We start from the raw sequence: 16,056 nt of genomic DNA on the forward strand, positions 1-16,056 counted from the left end.
GTTTGCATGTAAAATGCAAAAAGTAATTGATTAGTCTGCTGTTTTTTGTGAGCTTTGTTTATAAAAATGTCAAAGTAGTGAAATTGTACGTTCCAATTTTCCAGTCTAAGATAAAGAAAAATGGTCCATGTAAGTCTGGAAACCAACAGAAGAGTTTCTAAAATGCTGCTACAATAAAGGTTACATCCAGGTGGAGCAAAAATTGGCTTTAAATTGATAAACTGCTCTAAATTTACCTGAGTGGTTTATTAAAGGTCACGTTGAATCTCTAGGTGTCCCTTCAGCTCCTCGCAATGTGGTCTCTGTCATCAACCAGACATCCGTGCTGCTGGAGTGGCACCCGCCACGTGACACGGGGCACCGTGATGACCTGTCGTATAACATCTTATGCCACAGATGCCACAGCAGTGAGCGACGGGCTTGTCAGCCATGTGATGACAGTGTGGGGTTTGTTCCGGGCAGGCAGGGGTTAAAGGAAACAAGAGTGGAGATCAGTAGGCTACGGGCCCACACGTCATACATCTTCGACATACAGGTTTGTCTCCAGAGAGAATGCTGCTTTTTAAAGCTTTGTTCGCTGTATTCTGCTGGGGCTTTATTTAGCATGCATGCTGTTCAGTGATATTAACAAAATAATGCAATGAAAATCAATATTTTCAGCATCAAACTCTCACCACCTGTGGGCTTGAAATATGGCTCTGAAAAGTCCTTTGTGGAGGCCTGATAAGTAAAATATGAACCAGGCAGAACAATCAGAGTTAGCAAAAACTGTACTCGATCAAAAATACATGTACCTTAAATACTAGTACAAAATGTAATAATAACGGCAGCAATATATCATCCATGAGTAATGAGTATACATCCTGAATAACCAACTGAGCCAAATCATCAATCAAACAACATCCAATTAATCAATAATCCAGATAATTGGCCGGTGGTAACACAACAACCTCAGTGGAGATGTACTGTAGCTGTCTTTAATCTGTTAAGAAAATTAATCAAGACTCAGTCAATACAACAAATCAAATCAGGGTTGAGCAACAATCAATCAAGCAGGGTACAAGGAATTAGCAGTCAATCATGAGCAAGCTAAATACGTCAGAGCAGTCAGCCACAAGCAGATCAAAGCCCAAGATCACCTTAAAAATGGCAATTGAATAATCAAATTGTCTTTGAATGGATTAAAAAATGTACTCAGAAATAATGAAAATGTTGTCATTCCATTTGCATCTCAAATCAGTGTATACAGTATAAGAAAATATCAGGCTATTTCCAAATTACACGCAGTAGTTACAATGTTATCAAGCAAACAAAGCATTCATAAAGCGGAGTGAAAGGTCAAAATAACAAACCCCCCAATGACTAATCAATCTACTGTAGGTTTGAAAGTGCCCAGGGTTTAAGTGTATAAACCAAGCTAAGAGCAAAGGAAAGACAGAGGGACCAAACTTCTCCCAGGAATTATCAAAAAGTTCCCAAATATCAGCTGGGTTGCCCTGTCACTTCTGTGTAGTTCCAAAGCTCCACTGCAGGTGTGATATTTAGCATTTCGCTCCTTGTTTTTGCCATTAGTATCAGTCATTACTGCTGTGAATCCAGGGTGAATTAGCTGCTTTACCTTTGAGCCTACAGGCGATGAGCATTCTTGTCATTTTCCACACCACTAGCTATATAATGTTGAGGAAAATTGCTGGAACTCAAATTTTCTGTGACAGTTTCAATTCGGATTTTCAGGATAAGTAATTTAAATACAAAGTTGCTACTCGGGAAAGTAGTTGTACTTATTACCTCTTTCAAAAACAACCTTAGTGCTGTCAGCACCAGCTTTAAATGCAAATAGCTGCCAGATATTCACTAAAAACATCAACAATACTGAAACGACAAAGTTGCTTGTTGACATGCAGGCTTTTATGCACAATTTGCAGTTGTACCAAGTCTTAAACTACAAGGCACCACCTGAAGTCTCTAAGCCTGTGCAATGGTGAACCTTCAGTACTGTGCTATTGGCCCAGTTTCCCATCAAGGCTGGGTAACTAACTCAAAGTCAGCTTGCTTTGTGATTATTTAGGGAAGGGAGCACAGTACTTCACCATATAACAGTGTAGGTTAATGTCACACTTCAGTGGAGCTACCAATATTTGTAGGAATCCACTAAAACATATAGTACAGTATGTAACCTTTTTCTAGCTGTACGCTGATATGTAGTGTGACCTGGACATTTGACCTGATCCATTTTCAAGCTGTTTGCTGTACGGTAAATGTTCTCGGTAATGACGAATGAATAGCTAAACCTATGATAATAGTATAAAAGTATTGATTCTGACAGTATTGATTGTAATGTGATGTGTTGACTGGAGGCAGCCACCTTTAAAGTAAGAGATGAATTTTACTTGACATCCTGGGGGTATTTTCCAAATATTAAATAATCCACCAGTTGAACACAAATAAAAGTAAAATGTCATGTAAGGACCTTTAGTAACATGATTATCAGTGTAGTTGTAAAATACTAACTGATAAAATGTATTTTTTAAATCATTTCTACAGCATCTGTTTTTGAATATAAAAAGAGGAAGGGGCAAAACCACAAAAAATAGGAAAGAATAAAAAAAAAACAATCTAGAATAGACCTTGGATCAAGCCACCCACAATAATTAGTACCATTTGTTTGATGATTTGCCATAAATGAAGCTATTGTTTGATGATTTTGTTAAAATGGTTAACTGAGCTCATGGCAAACAGGCTGTGTGGTAGCTAATTAGTTGTTATTTACAAAGCACTCAAAACCTTTTAATTATATCTTGGTGTTGGTGAGATGAGAAAGACGGTGAAACCTTTTTTAGGTTCAAGAAGACACTGGCAACGTTTCAACAGCTGAATGAAAATGAATTGTTGCTGATAATTGACCTTCCCATGAACAGCATTCTTTCAATCATAGCTTAGCAGCCATGACGCTGCACGACAGGTCTGTCAAGATTTGAACTTGTCCACATGTTGCAGCTGTGCATGTTGCATCAGTAGGATGAGGAGGATGTGACTGCCACTTAAAACGGTGAGGGCTGCGTCAGGTGAGGGCCTTAATGACTCGGATGGGTAATAGGGACCCAACTCGACTCTGATTATGCTTTGGTGACTTGGACTTGATTCAGACTCGAACACTGGAGATTCGAATCGGACTCAAGGTTTACAGACTCATCTACAGCTGACAAAGCATGCTAGAGACAAGTTTTCATTTCATTTAAAAAAGACAGTTGTCCACTATAAATATGTAGCCTGCTTTTGTTTTACTTTGTCTGAAATTAAAACCCTGTTGTTTAAAAATTACTACAAATTTTGAGTTGTGTATCTGCTCATTACCACTGTAAAGTGCATACTTAGAGAGGCATAGTAAAGTAACTAAAGGGGCAAGACTTGGTGGTCCATTAATATAACATTACACTTTTGTATTGGACAGGCAATCAATGGTGTCTCCAACAAGAGCCCTTACCCCGCCCAGCAAGTGTCCATCAACATCACAACCAATCAGGCTGGTGAGTGAGGAGTGCAACAGCTGTGTGCATGTGTCTGTAGCATCTGTGTATGTGTACAAACATGCCCTGCAGCACAGTGGATTATGTGAGGGAGGGTTGGCTAGGGGATTAAAGGAAACTGAGCTGCAATTTTTTTATTCATAAAACATGTTATAGGCTTGTCATGTCTCTGTCTCTCTCTCTTCCCCCCACTTTATCTTTCCTGCACATCCTTCTCCCAGTTCTTTATCCCCTCTCCCTGCCCTCCTCTCTGTCACTGGCAGTATAATTTTTAGAGACTATAAAGTGAGCTGAGTTACTACTCTATCAATACTTTATAGAGACAGACAAGTGACATTTCCATTTCCACCGCTGTCCAAATTTAGAATAAAAAGCCGCTTTACTCACATCATTTACCTCATCCACAGACCCAGGCTCGTTTCTAATCGAAGCATGATCCTTTCTAACCCTTCTGAGTGTATTTGTTACTGCTGCGAGATGCAAAACTCCCCTATCCCTCAAATCTCTAAGGGCGCGACAAAGAATACTTATTTTCAGGTTGACTGCACTGCATTAGATTCTGAGTGCGTTTCATGGGACCTGAGGATATGAAACTCAGTCCACATCTAGAGAACAGTGTAAAATGTCTTCTGCGGTAATATTAAAAAAGACTGAGGCTTTCATGTGACAACAGCAGAAGTTTTTGGCTCTTGAAGCAGCATTTATTGAGGATTATGTCAGTCCCATGGTGTCCTGATGACTAAGCTGTGCAAGATTCCTGCTACCTACCTACTTGTGGATAATGCTTTTCTCAAACTAAATCTCCATAAAACCACTGATTAGAAACAAATTCAAGTATATTCTCAAGAAAACAACAGCGGCCTTGAATTTAATTTAAAATGCTTACTCCATCTGTGTCCATGTCATTTCTGTCTCCCCTGTTCTCTATCAAGTACAAATGTGATGAAAACCATCTCATAAAAAGATCCCAGAAGCAAAACCCTGAAATGCATCACAGCCAACATCTTCTGGCTCCTAAAATTATGGGTAAAATGTATTGTGGACATAACTCTTGTTTCCCCATCAGTGACAAGTGTGGTAATTTGTTTTCATGAGCCTGGATGAGGAAGCATTTTTCTCCTATGGGTGTAAATAATCCTCTGCAATATGTCATTACACACTATCTCTGCGTTGATGGTGTTAAGCATGCTAGTGAATCTTTTAACTACTTAATTGATTGTGTGTGTGTGTTTTTAACAGCACCCTCAGAAGTTCCCATAATGCACAAAGTCAGTTCAACGAGCCGCAGTTTCTCATTGTCATGGCAACCACCCGAGCAGCCAAACGGAATTATCCTCGACTACGAGATACGATATTATGACAAGGTAGAGTGGGATGATAAATGTCTGTGAGCGTTTGTGTGTGTGAGTCTGTGCACTTTTGTTGTTGTTGTGGGCACAGCCAGTAATCCTGAGTCATGGTAATATCATTTGTATCTGGCTAATCCATCCATCCAGTGGCTCAAATACAGCAATGTTCATTGTCACACCAATGTCGAGGCCAGCAAGGCAGATTCGGTTTATATGGGATTTTGGAGGCTCAGTGAGTTATGGAAAGTTACATATTCTCACAGAGATACTTGGCCGACCCAACAGCTGACAGTTGAGTGAGAGGTGAAGAGACTCTTCATTCAACGTGAAGTTAATGCATTCAGAGATTTCATCACTACATCGGTCCATTCACTCAGAATAATAATGACTGCTCAATTATACATGGTTTTGTATCATTCCTATTGTTAATATTAATCATTTCCTGTCACTTAACATCAGTACTTTTGATTGATAAAAGTTATTCATATTGTTTCCGTGGCTGAAATCTGGTAAATGCTGCTCTTCATGGATGTGACATGAGGATTATTTAAGGGAAGCTGAAGGCAGAAACCTGTCGACTTATTTTTTAGGTTTATAGTTTTGTAATTGATGTTTCTCTTTTACATGTACTCGGTGTCTATTAAATAACTGAGTTCATGTATCACTTGTTATACAGTATTATTTCCCTTTAAGTCGGGATTAACCTTAGAGCTATAATTCATATTTCATGGGGCATGTAGCATGATGACAGGATTTTACAGTGATGGAGAGCCTCTTTATTCTAGCACATGAATTGTTGATAGTAGTCGTGCAGCAAAGATGAGCATCCGTTTAACAACCGGCTGCAGTGAGCTCGTGTCAAACTATGGGACTACATCACTTCAGCAGAATTGTAAAAGTTTCATTAATTTATTGAATCAAAATAACATCTAGGCTATATGTTTCTTCCATGGTGTAATGTGTAGTTGGATGCCCCTTCTAAGGTTTGACTTCCCGTTCCGTGGACCAGCTGCAGTTCACTATTATTTTCTCGGCTGAAACAATGTTACTGACCCTCATGAAATGCTGTTGCGCTTATTTTCAGTGTTTCACAAACGAGAATAAACCATGAATGTGGTGATTAAAACTATCATTTCACTGCTTTTTGTATGTAGACATTTTGAGGGAACTGGAAGATCTTTTTCCTTCTCAAGCTGAATCTCTTAAAGACTAAAGCAGCAATTTATCTGCTATTGAATGCTGTTGAAATCAAAGCTCCCACCACTCTGGTCTGTGAGGCAGTCGGGGCAATCAAGCCTCCAGCCATTCTGTAGCGAACAAGGTCCTAGCCTGTATGAACCAGGGGAGTAAAGCACAAACTACTTTGCTGCCAGAGTTCAGTGACCACACCAGCCTGCATAAAGAATGCCACGCCAGGACACCAGTGAGGACCTCTGATTTAGAAGTGACGCATGCATGAAACACTGCTGCTCAAGGAAAGAAAAACAAAGGAAGGACTGATTGTGGCTGCATATCTTGTGTTCACATTCAGTGGAAAGCAATGAAATTTGAGACTAACAGTGAAATTAACAGCATATCTATCATCCAAAGTTAAACATAGGAATCCTCATGTTTTCTGAAGCTGAGCCAACAGCTGCAGAAAGAGGCTCCCTCTGCAGATGGATGAAAACAAAGAGCAAAGCACCTACAATGGAGATACACCAAAAAGAACATCATGCCTCCTCAGCCTCATCCCACATTTGGTTCTCTGCCATTTTCCTGTGCTTTTTTTTTTTTTTTTTTTTTATAAAACTGAAGAAAATACTTTTGGGCATTTATTGGGATGCTGTAGCTCGTTGATTCTTTTCTTAACACGCTGTCAGAGAGCAGTGCTTCCATAACTCACTGAGCCTTCAAACACAAAACCTTAAATGCTCAAGATGCTTGTCAAGTCTCTTTCTTAGGTCTGCTGTTTGATGAAAACACTTGACTCCAGAAGACTCTCATAGATTCCAGTTCCCCAACACAACATACACTTGTGTATGGTTACAATATAACTGCACTGTGCTGCACAAGGGGAGGGGAGAATGTGTGTTTGTGTGTGTCATTGTTATTGTTGGGTTATTATTGTTCCCTTTTAAAGGTCCTGGTGACAGCACTGGTTACACCAGTTTGCTGTCCAACATGCATGCTGATGCTTTTGACAAATGTTGTTTAGTTTTTGAGGCACCCTGATAGCCGATTGGTTGGGGTGTGGCAAAGCAGGTACTGTGTGTGTGCAGCATCAGTGGTTCAAGTCCGACTGTTTACCTATGTCGCAGGTTTCCCCATCTGTCTCCCCCATGTCCCATCTGCCTCTTAGGGCTTCATCTTAAAAATTAACTTTATGTTAATTCACAGCTGCAGGATTTTCCTGTTGTTTTAATGGTTGCATGTAATTTCACAGTATATTTTTGTAATTTTATTACCATTTTCTTGTACAGTATGTCAAACATACAAGGTAAATGTGTCAAACAAATTCTTTTTTTTCTTTTACAGTGCATGCTTATTCTTGACTTACTGTGACAGTAAGAAATGCTGTGAAAACTGTTTAAAAATTCCAGTGTTTCATGTTCAGTATAATGGAAGCTAGCTAACCATCATCATTACTGATTTCTTTTCATAAAATATAATTAGTGGTGATCATCCTGAGCTCATTGAGTGAGTCTCCTCTTATTACTGCCATTAATGGAGTCTCGAACTTGAAAGGTTTTAATCACTTATTCAAAGAAGAAACCTTTCAAACTTCTGCTCTGCACTACTTACTGTAGCTCAAATCAAGCAGTTAAGTTGCTGAAGCACCTGCGATGACCTGTGTTTACATTTTCCTGACAAGTAACCTTTTGTGGTCATGCAAGTCTGCTTTTAGAATAAAAGATTGAAGTAGTTTGTCTGCTGACAAACCTCTTAGGGAAGAGTTTGGCTCAGAACCAGTTCAGCTGCACCAAGTGTCTGACATAATCAGAAACCATGTTTGTCATATAGACATCGACAGCGTCGGCCTTTCCAGCCGTGACCGATGAATTTCCTAAACTCAGCTCCTGAGGGGGCAGATCATAAAACATTCACTTTGCATTGACTCATTGGAATGATCATATATAGTTTAAAAAATAGCCAATGAACCCTAACAAAACACGATTCAGATATTTATATGACATATTGAACATAGAAAAGGATTTTTTTTGCAAACACCAATTATATTTTGTACAGCAGTTATTACACAGATTTGTGTAAAAATCTAAAATAAAAAAAAACTTTCTTCAATAAATTGATTTTACACACAAGTGCACAATGAGAACCGCTTTCACTCATTTGCTTTCTCTCACTGAGCCTTGTTTGTTCTTTCATTATCTCTGTTCGTGCTCCAAGGGTTTGCAAGCGCACAACAAGGACTTTACAAGAGGGCAAATCAGTGAAACAGAGCAAACAGTTTGCAGTGATGTGGATAATATAGCCAGAAATACACAGTTTCTTCTAGCATAATATAAAAAGAGCCAGGTGCACAGTGTAAAATATCTTTGGCACAATTTTTATGTTTTGCATATTTTGTCAGTTAAGTTATGGAAAGTTACATATTCTCACAGAGATACTTGGCCGACCCAACAGCTGACAGTTGAGTGAGAGGTGAAGAGACTCTTCATTCAACGTGAAGTTAATGCATTCAGAGATTTCATCACTGCGTCAGTACAATTGCAGTCTTACACAGCTGGCATATGCACAGATTTGGAAATTCAAAGGTCAAAGGTCTGCTAAAGGGAGAATCTCGCACTTTCTCAAAGGAGCAACGGTAGCTGTATTTATGAATTTACACATATACCATTTCCCATGGTTTAGGTGACAGTGAAATTCCAGGGAAGGAGAGAATAGCAGACAAAGTTGATATTCTGCCTCTGTGAGAGCAATTAGAGTCAGTCGAGGACAGAGTGAGGAGCTGTGCATTTGCTGGGAGATGTACTATAGCAGCAGTCTGACAGTCGCAGATAAAGCCCTAAATCAGGGCAGCAATTTTATTGTAAGTTGGCCTAATTTTGCTGCAGCCTTATTATTTAACAAGGAAGCCAATTAAGACCCTGAATCAAAAGCTGACTGTTTGTTCTTTCATTGTTTATTCTTTTCTTTTTTTTTTTTCCTTGATGCACATCTTAAGAAAGTAGGAATACCATATCATATACTGCAGTCAAGCCAACTGCACGGAGTCACTAATTTTAGCTCCGCTTCAAGTGAAGAAGTCCTTGGGGAGCAGTTTTATAAGCCTGGAAAGAGAGAGGACGAGTTTTTCTAACCAGGCAGCTGTGGCTCCTTTTCTGGTACTTTGTCATTTCTCCACTTTCCTTTCCTCCATCTACTCCTCCATCCCACCCTCACCTCTTTTTAGTCGCTTTATAGATAATCAGGTTTTAATGTAGTAAATTTGATATGGCACAGAGAGGCATGTTTTTTTTTTTTTCCTGCTACTTATCTCTGGCTACCAGACCTTCCCAGACGAGCTGCCCTCTAACCTCTTTACTTTTGCAGGCGTAGAATCAGTCCCATGCCCCTCCCCACACGTACCTCCAAATTCAAACCTTACCACCAACACAATACCCTCATTTCCGTGGCCACTTCCAAATATTACTCACTGTCTTATTCTCCCTGGCTTTTAGCACTGCAAACTCTTGTTGTCAAAGTGTCATGTGCTAATTATGATGTAGGATTAGTGGAATCTGTCTTTGGTCACAGTAACTCAAACATCCACTAAAAGAAATTATGTGGATCAATGATGCTAAATGCACCCAGCTTCTGAGCTACACAGGAATGGTACTGATAAGTGCCATCAAACATCCTAATAGTAAAAATTCAGAGGTGGTGAAGTTTCTAAGGATCTTAGACACATTTTCAGTTGAGAGTATTATTTCCTCTTCTGCTAACCCTTTGTCTTTCTTAGCTCCCCAAACCTCTCTTTCTTTCCCTCCTGAACTCTTCATCATCTCCTTTCCTCTCTTCGCTGTGCCTCCACCCTCGCCATCCTTACGGCATTATTTCCTTGCTCTCCTTTCGTGCCATCACCACACCATATCTGGTGTTCTCTCTGGACTGTTTCAGTAAAACCCTTTTATCTGAAAGAGCCGAGCAAGCGTAAACACAGGAGGAGGGCATAGAGAAATCGAGGTAAAAGGTTGTAGCCCTTGGGTTTATAAGATAGGCCTGATGCTTAATTCACCTCAAGAGGAGGGCTGTGGGGAAAGAAGACCCAATGTGTGGGCACTGGCTAATTAACTGTGTTATCACTTTATTACATTTTCAGAGAATTAATGAGCCAAAGAGGTGGAAAATAGAGCAAGAAAAAGGAGGGACATGAGATTTAGGGAGGAGAAATGTGAAGAAGCTGGGGGTAGATGAAATAAATGACTGGAAGATACATGAGAGGTTGCATAAGAAGAGGAGAGGGAAAGAAGGCAATTAAAGATGGAAGTGAGGTGAAAAGAGGGCGTCAGATATTAGAACACAGTGATAATGGGCACGATAATGGGCAGAGTGTAAATGAAAGATTACCAAATGCAACATAGGCTGTCAGAGGGTCACCCAAATTACAAAAAAACATATTTTGTTTTTTAACAGTGCGCGTTTTTTATTCTAATATAAGTTATTCTTAAAGGGTAAGTTCACAGAAAGTCCTGTCAGGGTGATTATAGTGTCACAGTTTAAGAAAAGTGAAGGTCTCGGTTTGGACTGAAACTTTGGAAGAATTCATCTTCAGCTGAAAGCCTGAACTGAGTACTCAATTTAGTCTGAGACCGAAGGAGTATGATAGTCTGTCCTGGATCACTATGAAACATATTTATCTCTCTGTACCCCCTCAGTCCCAGTCATCAGTCCTGAACAGTTCAGTGGTCCAGAGCGAGACCTCCAGTGTGCTTCTAGAAGGACTGAGGCCCGGGACAGGCTATGTGGTTCAGGTGAGGGCCCGCACAGTGGCTGGCTACGGAGTTTTTAGCAAGGAGATGCTCTTCCAAACTCTCACCGACGGTAAGTGGGAGGGTGGATGTTGGAGTGTGTGGAAGTGGGTGTTTTGTCAAGTGAGGGTTTTGTGGTTGAGAGGAAAGAGAGTGTAGGACAGAGTGAGAATGTGAGAGGTTGAGCAAGAGTGAGAATCTGGCTGTGAAGTAATTAAATTCTGCCCTACTTTATGTGAATATGAGTGCTTGCAGTCATATAAAATGAGCCTTGCTAAGGATGTTTTAAGTGTATTAGAGACAGAGAGAAAAATGTTGGTGTATATTTTGCCTTCCAGAAAGGCTCAGTTGCTACAAAAAATGTGAAAATTGCCCCCCCCTCCCCCTTTTCAATTTGTGTGTTGGGTTGTGTCTGTGTGTGTTTCTGCAGATGAGTATAAATCAGAGTTGGGACAGCAACTCTCTCTGATCGCAGGCTCTTTAGTAGGTGGAGTGTGTATCATCTCGCTGGTAGCTGTCGCCATCATCTGCACCAGGTAATGTGCAGACGCACACTTACACAAACTCCTACACAACTACCCAAACATGCTGAGGGGAAAAAAATTCTCTATGATCCAGTTTCAGATTTTTCCAGGATTTTCCGTCACATCTCATGGTATTCCTCAGCACTGAGAGTTTGCCAAGTTATCAAACTGATGTGGTTACAGGTGAAACGCCCCCTACACAAACACAGTCACCTGTTATCATGTGATTAAAATTCCCTACTTGGGTCATGTGATGACAACTGAGCAAATTTTATCTGCTGAGGAAGATCATGAGATGTGATTGAAAGCTAATACTATGTGACTTCTGAGATTTTTTTCAAACTGCTATTCTCAGGCTTTAACAGTTGAAACCAGTTTGCTACTTTATAAAATTCTCCTCATTTTCAGTGAAAACTGGAGAGAAAAAATGACTAACTTTGCTCATCAGGTGTAAATTATTAACTTTACTTTTTGTGCAACCATATGCAGCAGAGTACTGTTTGAATGCACATTAAGACAAATTATTTCAAGCGACATTGTATAGTTGATAGATAAAGAAGTGTGCTATGACCAGAAATAGAAATGCAGTTGTGGACCAGTAATGGCAGAGCTGCTTCACAAGTGCTACATTAATTCTCCCATTTAATTAGACAAAAGTCTTAAAATAGATGTAAAATGTGATCTCGTGACCCCCCACTGATAGTAAGCGACAAGTTGTTTCTCCTGCATGCCGTCTGTCTATTGTTGTCTATTGTTAAGATCAGTTGACATACTAAAATATTACAAGGAACACATTTCTTTGGTACCATCCTCAGAGGGAAGCAGAGCAGTAACAAGTCACCCAATAATAATAATAAATCAAATCAAATTTTATTTGTATAGCGCCAAATCACAACAAAAGTCATCTCAGGTCACTTTACAGGACACTTTACAGGCTTCTAAGCTGACCAACCAAAAGTAGCAAATTAAATCTGGTAATTAAGAACTTCTGCAACACAAGTGCTTAAGTGGTGCAAGCGTATGCTGTTACTCAAAAATTCAGATGAACCTAGAAACAGTAAGTTTAATTCCTAAACAATCTGGGAGCAAGCACAGACGCGGTGCAGGCACAGAAAACAGGAAATGAGTATGGTTACCGCAGAAGCAGGAAACAGCAGTCCGTTAAAGGTTCAAAAAACTTATAACATGTCTGTTTTACTTGATACACATGGTGTTTTATGTAACGGGAAAAAAAAGTTAAAGAATAGTACAAAATAGTTTTGGTGACCACGCCCTCCAGCCTGATAATGTTTGGTTGGTCAAACTGGCCCATGATTGATGCCTCAGCCAGGAAGTCCCGCCTTTGCCTCTCAGAGTAACCCACCTTCAGGGTCTTGATGGCCACAGTAATTTCTTTTTTCCCCAACAGGCTTTAACTGGCCTTTGTACATCTCCCCAAACTCACCTGAAGAAGGAACCTGGCAGATAGAGATAACTGATTTACTATTAGACAATTAGATTACAATTACATGTATAGCAATTGTTTGGCTGCTTTCCTTATCAGATTGCACAAAAGCTGATGGTAGCATAAAGAGGCAATAAGACAGAGAGCACTAGTGGTAGCCAAACCCCACAGGACACACACCCATGTGGTCTCACAAGAGCTGCGATTAGAGGAGAGCGAGTTGTATTGAAACAGCTGTAGGCAACAATTAATTCACAAGTTCACACTTAGGTCGCTTTCTGGGACAAAAACTACACAACATCAACATATTTCCTCATTCACTTTCTGAGGTCAGATTCATAGACTTCCGCTTTTTAGTTTCTTCCTATTCCTCACTTAACCTTCACACACTCTCTCTTTCTCTAATACATTTCCGAAAGACTTTCTTTTTCTCCATCAAACTTTTTTGAGTTTTATTCCTGCAATATTTCAAGTTTTAGTGTAAAGTTTTGTCTATTTGCCATTTTTCCCTAAAACCTCTTGGCCTGTGTGTTTGTCTGAAGGAGAAGGCAGTTGAAGGAGAATGTGTACGGTGACAAGCTGCAGCAGTACAACACAGGAGGAGGTACAGCCTATATCTAGTTGTTAAGTTGTGATGTAACATCCTGTTTCCAGGTCCGAACTTTGGTTCGTTCTGCTCCTCTCCAAATGCTGCAGTGTTGTTTTCCCCATTGTTTCAATAGATCTGAATCAAAATCATGGGTCAGCTGTCATTTTACCACTTTCCTTTTGATAAATCATGACTTTCCTTTTTCAACAGGGAATGTGTTTGATGAAATTCAAAAGGTATGGAAATCACATACAAATAAGTAATGGGGGAAACGACATTGTATGTACTCACCAACATAAACCATAAACTTTCCTTGTGATGGGAAGGAGAAAAAGAAATGGCTACCATTGATTAGATAAGTCACAAATTTATGTGACTTATCAGTGTTCTTAAATTTATAGAATAAAGCTTCTAAAAATGCTGCTTTGCTTTCTTGTAATGTTAGCCAGCTAGTTAGCACACAGTTGAGGTAAACATTCTATACTGATGCATTTTACACTGATGAAAGTAACAGTAAAAGCTGGAAACTGTTAAAAATGAGTTAAACATGTACTGTAGCTATATATATTGGTATAAATTTACTATGATGTAATAAATAAAGATTGGCTATTATGCCACCAGGTGGATCGGCAACATTGACTATTTGAATCTTAAGAACGTAGTTATGTTTTTTTAGTCTCACTGATGCCTCACTAAAGACCAAAAAAGATGTTATTGTGTAGAGGGTGACAGCCTCCACCGTTTGGGTCTGTGGGAGTTTTGACCTGGAAATGGAATGTTGCGTCACACCGGGTGACGTAACGGGTGATGACACTTCTGCCCCAGCTATTAAATACAATCCACCTTTATACATGCTTGCATGTAACAGTGTTTGCACTTTCTCACTGTCTCTTCAGAGGTGACTCTGAGACCGGACATGTTCAGCGGCCCCACCCCCACCGTGACCTTTCCCTCCCTGTCTGAGGGTCACAGTTCACCAGGGGTCAAGATCTACATTGACCCCTTCACCTATGAGGACCCAAATGAGGCAGTGCGAGAGTTTGCCAAGGAGATCGACCCCTTCTGTGTCAAAATAGAGGAAGTCATTGGATCAGGTGGAGATTTTGACCCTTTTTCTTGCCCTTCTTCTCATGTTGCTTCTATAGGATGAGAAACTCCCTAAAGGGGAAATCAGTGATTATTATAATGTGTCGAATATTACTCAGCATTTATTCTCTTATTACAAAAGCTTCAGTTGAAGATTAAAATAAGTAAAAAGTAAACAAAATTCACAGCCCTAGTTGCTTCAAAAGAGAACTTTAGAAGATTTATCTTTTACACAAGAACAACTGTTGGTTAAAACAGCAGATACTCAACAGTAATCACGTTCTTCAACTGTGCCGAGCTTTTGTGTCAATGAGAAAGATCTGGAAATATGCAATGCCAGTTTATTATTTTGCTTAATTTTTTTCCTTTGAAGTCAGGAGAGATGTTTTATTCATGTTGAAAACTTTCACAGGAATAAATTAAAAAAGTCTTCTTGCATTCTCTTTGGCTAACTGAGCTCTCGCTGTAAAAATGCTGTGTGATGTTTGGCAAATGGAGACACTTGGATGTGTAACGGCCTCCCAGAGCTTCGTCTGAAATGTTTTGGGTTTTTTTTTTTTTCCTTTTCAGGTGTTGGATTAAAAACAGAAAAGAAATGATGGAAAAAATAAGAAGAGAAATCTTTACAGTTCATATTATCAACTGCCTTGTTTTACTATCGATTCCTGAGTCATGGAATTCTGAAATGCCTGCAGAATGCATCATTGTTTTGTCAAATGAGTATTAGCATGAGTTGTTACACTTCTGTTTAACTCACTAATAGAAAAAATGACATCCATCCTACAGTCCCAAAACTGATCCATTAATACATTTCATACAGAAATAATGAAGTCTATTAACAAAGTCAGTATATTGATGACACACAGTCCTGTGTTCTCACAGTGGAAATGAACAATGTCCCCTGCCATAGCTTATTTCAGTTCAGTATGTTCGGCACTTTTTTCACAAAAAAAATGAATACCAGTGTGTATGCGCTCAAATCTTTGTTACAAAATTGCTTTCATTTCAGTTCATCCTGACAGTATAAGAAATAAGTCATTTAGCTCATGTGCCTTTTGCTGTGCCAAAGGTTAGTAATATTTCTTTCGTATTAGATGGAGTCATGCTTTTACTTAACATGTTATACCACTGATAATGCACAACTTGTTTTTCTTGGATCAAAACCAATTAAATCCAAATGGCCACAAAGCTCTGGGTGAGAAAGGTCGTGATCCAGATTCAGGCCCTCATTGCTGCGAGTGTGAGCGCTGGACTTTGAGAGGATTTCTGTAATCCCTCTGTTTCTCACTTGACTTCTCTCAGAGGAAGGTTTTTCACCTCGGCCAGAGGTGACAGTGGAGGGATGAATACAGCGGGTAGAGACTGGGAATATGGGTCTGGGTGATGGGAGATGTGTCTGTACTTTGAGCACTTAAACAGTGAAGTCTCTGCCGTTCGGCTACAGTAAAAAGTGAAAATTCATCCATAGCTTTTTCTTTCATCCTTCCCTCTGACTTTCATAGTTTTTCTTTTTGTCTTTCTTTCATACTTCCTGCTATCCTCACCTCTCTTTGTGATTAGGCCCCTCTGGTGTTTTAGAGATTTTT

The 16,056-nt window shown here is 39.6% G+C and overlaps 1 protein-coding gene across 8 annotated transcripts in view; it reads left to right on the forward strand.

Annotated features, from left to right (window-relative positions):
• Nucleotides 1-16,056, forward strand: part of LOC109961775 (ephrin type-B receptor 1-like) — a 77,782-nt gene that overhangs the window by 44,514 nt on the left and 17,212 nt on the right. For all 8 annotated transcript variants that reach the window (XR_002275171.1, XR_002275172.1, XM_020602899.1 and 5 more), the window contains 7 exons: nucleotides 273-535; nucleotides 3,452-3,527; nucleotides 4,767-4,891; nucleotides 10,735-10,900; nucleotides 11,258-11,363; nucleotides 13,338-13,399; nucleotides 14,281-14,478. Coding sequence is in view for 6 of the 8 variants with exons in the window: in XM_020602899.1 (XP_020458555.1) it covers nucleotides 273-535; nucleotides 3,452-3,527; nucleotides 4,767-4,891; nucleotides 10,735-10,900; nucleotides 11,258-11,363; nucleotides 13,338-13,399; nucleotides 14,281-14,478 (996 nt within the window). In the remaining 2 variants the exon portion in view is untranslated. The remainder of the gene's footprint in view (nucleotides 1-272; nucleotides 536-3,451; nucleotides 3,528-4,766; nucleotides 4,892-10,734; nucleotides 10,901-11,257; nucleotides 11,364-13,337; nucleotides 13,400-14,280; nucleotides 14,479-16,056) is intronic.

The sequence above is a fragment of the Monopterus albus genome, unplaced genomic scaffold (genome assembly GCF_001952655.1).
Source record: "Monopterus albus unplaced genomic scaffold, M_albus_1.0 scaffold58.1, whole genome shotgun sequence".
NCBI lineage: Eukaryota > Metazoa > Chordata > Actinopteri > Synbranchiformes > Synbranchidae > Monopterus > Monopterus albus.